Below are 9,411 nucleotides of genomic sequence, written 5' to 3'. Positions count from 1 at the left end.
CCCTGTAATTAGGGGCTCTAGTTGGGTTGGGCGCCGCCACGGTGGACAGCCTGGCTGCTGCGTCAAGGGAGTTTGGGAACGCAAGCTTCAGACTGTGTGAGGAGTTTCTAAACAGTGCTGCTTCGGAGCTCAGAGCAAACCCGATCTGAGACGACAACAGCGAGATAAACGCCTGAAAATGAACGGGCAGTCCTCACCTGTCTTCGAGGAGAAGAAGCCCTCCATCCCCGTGGCCGGTGGTTCCATCTCGGCTTCCAAGGATTCCCCGACCATGCCGGAGTCCTCCTCCACAGATATGGGCTTCTATAGCGGTCAGAGCGCGCTCCACGGCTCGCAGGATTTCTACCCGGCACAGCAGCCGTACTCCGCTCAGCACATGAACCCGTACGCATACCACCACTACAGCCTCAACGGAATGGGTCCCGGCGGTGCCTACCCCGTTGGGAAGGCAGAGTACCCTTACCCCCATGCAGCATACAGGGAGCACGGAGCATTCAACAGGGAGGTTCAGCCAAGTCTGCAGGACAGCGGTAAGTTCACCCGTAACGGAAAGTTTTTAAAAAAAATATGAGCATAAATGTGATAAGCACTGTTGCGTAAGCTGCTCTCCATCTTTGTCAAAGCCACACTGACCACCTGAGGCTGATGTATGGCAAGAGCTCATGTCTCGCCACATGAACCCAATAATTGCGCATGAGTTTTACGCACGAGAAAAAAAAAGAAAGTTATTTTTGTTTTTCATTTTTCCACTGCGTCCAACTCTCCACACATCACATTTCATAGATATGTGGAAGCATTCAACGGATTCTCAAATAACTTTCTATTGTTCATCACGAGAAAATGATTAGGCAGGAGCAAAATCCCACACACAATGGTGCTGGGCTCCGGGGAGAGGCGCTGGCTATCACTTTGTTGAGAAATAACCTTGTAACGTGTCTGTGTAAAGAAAGAAAGAAGACTCACAAAGATATTATGAAGAGTAGCTGTTCTTCAACTCTACAAAGTAAAAAAAACAAAACAAAACAACCATGTTCATATGCAGCTGATGGAGTGCTACAGTTTGTGTTACCTTGTTTTAAAAGTCCCAAACGTTTTAAAAAAGGAAAGACAAGTCTATAAAAATCTAAGCTTTAACGTCGATAAACATATCAATGGGAAGCTTGTCTGGGATATCACAAACAATTAAGGCATCAGTGTAGTTTCTATGAGGCAGGATGACGTGATGGGTATATATTCCTCGAAGAAACGGGGATCATCACCGGTGAGCTTCAGTCACTGCGAGCAGAGCCTCGGTGCAAAACGCTCCTGTTTATCATCACTGCTTTGAACCTGATTCAGATCGTATTTTGATAGGGAAATGACGAGCAGGCCGAAGGCCTTTGGATGGGAGCCACGTTCCAGCTCTAATCAGTGACTTTTCAACCTCACCGGTATCAGCAGCGAACGACTCATTTGTTAACACGCAACCGGTTCACAGTGGGCTCAACGTGCTGATCCCGTGTCGGTATTATAGCACAGCAACGTCAACATTTTCAACAACAACCATAAAGGGAGTTCTCTGTAACTTCCCTTTGAGTGCAAAACAAACAAACAAGAAAGATTTCTCTTTGGGCTCCTTTTTAGAGCTTGGAAGGTGTGCCGGCGCAAACTACAGGGAAAAAACAAGCTTGACAGACTGGTGTACTGTTTTTGGCATTCCAGTTGGGAGTTCACTCCTGGAAACGGCCCCGGGGGACTTTGGCCCACAGCCACGTACATCAGGTGTCACGACTTGTCAGTCAGCCTTGGCCTTTGAATCATTCAACGTGCATGGTTCCTTATCACGCAAAGCCTGTCGCCACGCCCAGAAAAATAAATAAACAAACAAAGGTGCAAATATGTAAACCCTATCATCCGTAACCAAACGATTAATGAATTTGAACACAGCCTAGAAATGTAGACCTTTTAGTATAAACTGGTTCTTTAAATACATTTTATTCTCCTTTATAAATCCTTTAAATTCTCTTTCAAAAGTACGGAGTCTAGCACATGACTTTTTAAACAACCACAGTGTGTGGGTTTAATATAGAATATAAAAGTTTAGCATAGAATAACTCCCACTTTGGCTACAAAGCCTGCAAGAAAAACACTGGAGTGGAATGTAATGAGTCTCTTTTGGAACTCTTACACGTGAAAAGCAATTTCAAAATGATGTTTTTAAGCCTATTATAATTAAAATAGCTTGTAAAAAAACTGTCAATATAGACTGCTTTGTAAATAGTTGCCTTTCAGATTCAGGCATGCATGCAGTACTTTACTATTGTTAAAAAGCTGCTTTATTCAATGCACCTGTACAAATCACACACACTGATGATGCAATGGGGATTCATTTAGCATTGATTATTACTACTCACTTGTCGAACACTGCAGACCGGAGGAGCCGAAGATCAATTTGCTGACTTTCTTATTACTAAATAACTCACACTATGTCCTGGACCAGAGCCGCCCAATGTGTTCTTCCAATACAAACAACGAGGGGTTGTATATTTAAAGAAAGACCCCCAAAAAAGGATACAAGAATAACAACAGGACAAATGAGCGGCGTTGTATACAGTCAGGCCTCCAGGCTACATGAAAAGCACCTATAAATCTCTGTCTCCCTCCCCAGCTGTGGGAGACACTCAGACCAAAATTATAAGCTCAGAGTGCTGGCGGAATTTCTTTGAAATTTCGGGGTTTGCAGTGGCTCTGGCTATTTTTGTGCTAAAACTTCTCTGCACCAACTGCCCTGTAGTAAAACAATGCAAGTTTAGTTCATTGTATGAGAAACGTAGGCGTGAAAGGGTAATACGTCAGTTAAAATATTGCAGTATTTTTACTTCTTTTTTGTTTTCCCTCGCCGCCACTGCAGTGAAAGAAGAACCAGACGTGGAAGTTAGGCTGGTCAACGGGAAGCCCAAGAAGGTACGCAAGCCCCGGACCATCTACTCCAGCTACCAGCTGGCAGTTCTGCAGAGGAGATTCCAGACAGCCCAGTATCTGGCCCTGCCAGAGCGGGCCGAGCTGGCTGCACAGCTGGGCCTCACACAGACGCAGGTGAGACTTTATGGGTGATAACTTTGCAGTTCAGTCATGACTTGCAGAATTTAAAAGCATCGGAAGTACCGGCCAAGTGGAAGCACGGAAAGGATGTGAAGTGTCCTGTGAAATGGATGCGCTGATAGTATTTCACATTCAAATTTGGCTTCCTAAGGTCATTTTATATGTAAGCCAGGGTCTAAACTGAAAAGGCCCTAAAGCAGTGGAACTATCAGAGACGTGAGAAATGAAAGCAGCTGAATGGACAGTGATGCTGGCTTTTTAGCAGCGATGTCAGCTGAATGCAAAGATTCACAGCGCAGAAAGCTGACGTGTTTGAGGTGTACTCTAAAGTTTCAGAGGTCTCAAAACTTGAAGATAAAGATGCTACAATATATAAAATTTACAAAAAACTGAACTGGAATCACTCCGAAATAAAAATGTGAAATGTATAAAAAAATCACGCTTTAAAACTCCCCCAGATGAAAATAGAGGAGAACACAAATACACTACACTGAACGTCTGACCTTGACTGTAGGCAGCGCTGCGAGTTGTTGCAGTGTGTCAGTCTGGTTTTTGCTGTCGTAATCTCCGTGCCCTGATGATTTACTAGCAGACGTATTATCTGTGCTTGAGTGATAAAAGACAAAACTTGAGGTGTGAGTTGTTTTATCACAGCTGTTGTAAATCATTGCACTGCGTCATGCTCGGGTAACATTCCCAAGCTTTAAGCAAACACAGACATGAGCACAGTTCCCTTCAGCTTGAAAAAGCATGAAATATGATTTGAAGCATTCACTGACAAATAAAAGAATAATAGGGTTAACAATCTCTTTAAAGTCCACATTAAACAAGAATTAATATGCCTCATTCTTTTTTTAAAGCTTATTTATTGTTTAAAAATTAGCTGCATCAAGATTTATTTGGTAACAGCTGTTGAATAGGTGCGTTTTAGAAATGACTTTGAGATGAGATTAAGGCAATGATACAGACATTTAAGTAAGGCAGTGAGTTTTCAAAAAAATTATATAAATCTGTATTTCTTTAAAATACTGGTTAATGAAATATAACAAACATTATAATAGACTTGGAATACTTTGTCTTGGCCACATAATGGATATAACTCAGTTTTTGCCTCCTCGGCAGCTAAATGCTACATAGCGTTTACTAGCTAGCTGCTAAACTTGTCTGTAATTCATACAATTAAGACAAATTGCCTGAAATTAGATTATTTAAGCTTTTTACTGCATGTTTTGGCTAGAAAGCCTGAGAAAACTCACATTTATGCAGAGAAATTCTACTTGATTAGCAAAACAGTGCTAAAAAGAAAGAAGAAAATAGGTACATTAAAAACTGACGGTAAGCTAACTAGGTGCTGGCTTTAGCTATAGAGTTAGCATAGAAAGTTGAAGGAAGAATAAGTTTATCTTCAAACTCTCCCCATTCTGCTTGTGGCTTAGATTAACACTATAATGCACCCATATCTCTGACTAATCTTACCAGTCAATTATGCGTAATATAGGCAGCTGGTTTTGAAAAATATGAATAGAAATTTCTCACATAAGTTTTCCAGTAGTCACGTGGAAACCGGTCATGGAGGAACAATGTGTATTCCACAACTGTCACAAGGTGCATGCACTTAAAACCACCTTGTGATTGCCTTGGTCATGAGCAGATTACCACAGTCGCCTGTAGTTCTTGTGGAAGATGCCGACTTGTCTGCAAACATTCACTGCTAGTCGATTGGAAATACAAGTTTCAACATCAAAAGTTGAACCTCCCCGCTACAGCAAACACAAAAACGGCTATTGAGGCAAACTTCAATAGCTCTGTTTCTGTCGTAGTTATTTTGATGCTTTTTTTAAAAAGCATAAAATAGATGATTTTGCATGTGAAGGCAAAAATATACGAAATTCTAAGATGGAAAAAATCCAAACCAAGGTGACACCTTTATGGTATCAATCCTAGTGAAATTCCAAACAAGAAGCCAAATAAGGATATTTTACTATTTCAGACTTTATAGTTACAAACTATGCTCAAACTATATAGTTACAATATGTCACACACTAGTGGCCAAAAAACAAATCCTAATATTTAAGTTGCTTCAACATTTTATCTTCTTCCTCTCAGGTCAAAATCTGGTTCCAGAACCGTCGCTCCAAGTTTAAGAAGCTCTACAAGAACGGAGAGTTTCCGCTCGGTGATATTCCTCTTGAACACAGTCCAGACGCCAGTGACTCCATGGCCTGCAACTCTCCTCCATCCCCAGCTGTGTGGGAAAACAACAACAGTAGCAATGGTAACAATAACAGCAGCAACCACAGCAGCGGGAGCGGCAACAACCCAAACGTCAGCAACGGTAGCGTCAAAAATAGTGCAATGCTGGATCCTACCAGTAGGGGGCAGGTTCCCTATCAGCCTCCGGTGGATTCTCCACCTGCCTATATGGGGGAGTACACACACCAGAACTGGTACCAACAGCAGGGTGCACACTTAGGTCTCTCACAGTCAGGCCAAGTGCACCACGCACCACCAACTGCTCCGTCGGCCACACAGAGTATGGGAGCCGTCTACTGATGTAGAAAAATGGACAACATTTCGACTGGAGTCCTGGGCTTCACCTGGGGCTTTTTTTTTTTTTTGGATGATTCTGAGCTGTGCTGTGTGCAGAAACACCTGACAGTGATCATCAAATCCGAGTCATAACTGCAAAAACCCGAAACACATGTTGTCACACAGGCTGCAAATGTGGATTGAAAACAAGTGTCGGCCTCATTTACCCTCCACCGCCCACAAGGTGAACTCACAACACTGTGGGAGACCGGGGTGATTCAAATGGGTTTTTTAGTGCAGAGACTGACATTTATATTCAATATCACTGATAACAGTTCATGTTTTGTTTATAAATATTTGAATTCTGAATATATTTATGCAGAAAAATATAGAAATGCTCAGTATTTCCCTCACACGTTTCTTCTTTCTGTAAGGGGGAGTTAGACAGACTTATTCCACTAAAACTGGTAATACTACTGAAAGTCGCCCATCAAAAGAAAGCCTGCCACACTATTTCAGCGCAGGGCTTGGAATTGATATAGAATAAGAATATGACAGCTTGATGACCATTACACGCATAACATATCAACGCAACAGCGAAACAGAGGAGAATAATTACCAGCATGTAATTTCACATTTGCTGGAATGAAACTTGTTTTCCTCTGTGGAACAACAAAGCGGACTTAGCAACACAAGCAAACAGGTGGTTTTGGTTTGTGTGGAAGTGAAGAGCAAAGCTTGTGCTCTCAGTTTAGAGGTTTGGCTTAGACTAAAAGTGATCCCCCCCCCCCCTTCAGATAGAGCCGCACCTCTTGTTCCAGTATTCACACCAAGGGTTAGGCAGGTTAACCCGCTGCTGGTTGTAGCTACAAAGTCAGCATCTGAACATGAGTATGAGCAGTGTATTAAACTCACCTCTGGGGGCTAGTGGCTAAAAGCCAGAATAGCTGCTTCTAGCCAATATAGTTAGTTAGAAACAAAGCTAAACTAGCTGAAATATGTTTTAAAAACACTTAAAGATGCTCTTTTAAAAAGTGGCTCATATTCAATCCACCCCATAATTTCAGTGCATGGCATGATGCAGTCTGCCATATTGGTTGTGAAAAATATATAATCCCCATCTGGTTGGCGAATGAGTCCTGGAGGTTGCTTGCAGCCAACGGGTGTAATTGGTCACAAAGGGGGTGTTGCATCAAAAACCACTTTGTAATTGCTCCAATCAAAAGCAGAGTGCCACAGCTGCCTGTAGTTTGCATAGGAGACGTGGACTTGTTTGCAAATCATACATGGGATAAAAGATGAGTCAATTAAAAAAATTAAGACAGAAGAGAAAGTAGCTGGAAGCGCAGAGGAGGAATCGGCAATACTGGTCTCAAAAGTGTCAGTGCAGGTGGCGCTGATCCGAAACATAGTTGTATTTATAAGGAAGCACACATCAGATTATGGCGTAAGTTGCAGTGTAGGGTTTTAAAAAGTTTATAAGAGCATATAAGTAGAACTAATCTAAGTTAAGATAGGCTAAGCTAACTAGCTGCTAACTGTTGCTACACAGTGAACACACATACTTGAGCGGAGTTTGACTCCTCTGCTGGAATCCTCCACTCCCGGTCACAGAATATGCGTTGCATATCCAAAGACAGACATATTATTCAGTTAATCTTTTTTTTAATAATAAATGCCTCCAACAGAGGTTTGGTGCGCAGCTACAAAAAGTTTAAGGGCAGCTGAGCCTGAGCCAAGCTGTAAAAATGCTAATGCTTAAAATACAACCTACAAGTACCGTAATTCACCACATTGTAGTATAAATTCCCACATCTTTTAAACATCATAGCCCGGCCTTTCTTTAAATCTTAAACCGAGATAACCCTGATTATATCACTTTAGTTATTTCCTCACACTTTTAAAGCCTTTTGGTGTTTTCGCTAGCTCAGTAATACTTTTTTTATTTTAAAAAACAAAGCAAAACAAAATCCCCTGGCCTTTCACTTCCTAGCAAGTTGGTGCTAAAATATTTTTAAAAACAAGCTGTTTATAATCTTTCAGAAGTGTGCTGTGCTCAGGTTTTTTATTTATAGTGTCAAGTGTAGATATGAAGTAGCACAACAGTTTGTGCCTTTGGAGCTTTTTTTTCTGTAAAGTTGAAAAAGCAAACCGAAAATAAAATGTACTATTTTGTGTATTTCAATCTGCTGCTGGTGTTTTCATTTCTACCCGTGTTTACGCGTGAATACACCAAACACACAAAGGCGTAGTGCTGACGGTGCGCTCTTGGTGTGCCTCTCGGAGTGAGTCAGACAGCAGATCCAGGTTGCGCCCATCTATATATTTTACACACACAAACAGGCAGGGTGCGTGTAAAGGAGGCTGTGGGAGGTGACAGCGCAGCAGACACTCTGGAGTCTCTGGATGCTAATAACACACCGCTGACACTGAGAGAGACGGGTGTACGCCGCTTTCATGTGGCACACACTTGAAAAGGGGAGGAGAAATGTTTGTGTGGCAGAGTTAGTGTGTGTGTGTGTGTCTGTGACAAACAAGCTACACTTAACCAACCAAACCCATGGGTTAGCTAACAAAAAGAGGGTGTGACAAGGAAGAAGAACACAGACTTGCATGCTTTCAAACAATGTTACTAGGAAGAGTGAAAACATGACATTGTGTCTTTGTCTGAAATACCACGACATTAAAAGGAATGGCAAGGAAAGTTATGCAGAGCAATGTAACCTCCCACGAAATAAAATAATCTTCCTCCATTGTTCAACACCATTAGTTCAAATGCATTTCTAGATTTTATGATGCCTGTCTTGCATTCTGTTGTGCTCAGCATTGGCATCTTCATATTTCTGCACTCCTTCCTGGTTACCAAATGCTTAGATTTTACTACTTCTAAAGTCACATGGAGGAAAATGTTAGAACTATTCTTATAGTCTAAAACAGCTCAGTATACATAAAGCCTCAACATATACATTAGGAGCAACTGTGACTACATAATTTCCTCTGGGATTGATAAAGTATTAAAGCAAGACTGGCGACCTGTCCAGGGCGTACCCCGCCTCTCACCCTATGACAGCTGGGATAGGCTCCAGCGCCCCCCGCGACCCTGAAAAGGATAAGCGGAAGCAAATGGATGGATTAATAAAGTATTCTGACTCTGATTTATCACTAGCACCAAGTGCATTCATCAGGACCTGAAGTGGGAGCCCACCATCACCTCTGTCATTAAGAAAGCTCAGCAGAGGATGTACTTCCTGAGGCAGCTGAAGAAATTCAACCTGCCAACACGGACGATGATGCAATTCTACACCGCAATCATCGAGTCCATCCTCACCTCCTCCATCACCGTGTGGTACGCTGGAGCCACTATCAGGGACAAACAGAGACTGCAGCGTGTTGTGCGCTCTGCTGAGAAGGTGATTGGCTGCAGACTCCCATCTCTGCAGGACCTGTACACCTCCAGGACATTGCGGCGTGCAGCTCGGATCACAGCTGACCCTTCTCACCCTGGACACAGTCTGTTTGACCTGCTCCCCTCAGGCAGGAGGCTCCGGTCCATTTGCACCAGAACCTCTCGCCATAAGAACAGTTTCTTCCCCTCTGCTGTTGGACACATGAACAATAAACGTACGACTGTTCCCACCACTAACACATGACCCTACACTGCGTTCACTGCATCATTCCATGTTTGGCACTGATCACCACCTGCACTCATGTATATATCATGTATATATCTATCCACTTAGCACTTTTAATTCTTATTCTTATTTTTATTTTAATGTCTATTTTAGCGTAATTTATGACAGT

General features: G+C 42.4%; 1 protein-coding gene across 1 annotated transcript; it reads left to right on the top strand.

Moving 5' to 3' along the window:
• Positions 1-7,774, top strand: LOC308411612 (homeobox protein Dlx3b-like). The gene is made up of 3 exons (XM_080905566.1): positions 1-530; positions 2,891-3,075; positions 5,188-7,774. The coding sequence occupies exons 1-3, from the start codon at positions 179-181 to the stop codon at positions 5,632-5,634; spliced, it is 984 nt and encodes a 327-aa protein (XP_080761692.1). The 5' UTR covers positions 1-178; the 3' UTR covers positions 5,635-7,774.
• Positions 7,775-9,411: the final 1,637 nt, after the last annotated feature.

Source organism: Rhamphochromis sp. 'chilingali', assembly GCF_963969265.1.
Source record: "Rhamphochromis sp. 'chilingali' genome assembly, chromosome: 15".
In the NCBI taxonomy this organism is placed as follows: Eukaryota; Metazoa; Chordata; class Actinopteri; order Cichliformes; family Cichlidae; genus Rhamphochromis; species Rhamphochromis sp. 'chilingali'.
The sequence above is the reverse complement of the archived record's forward strand: the minus strand, read 5'-3'. Positions and strand labels throughout refer to the sequence as shown.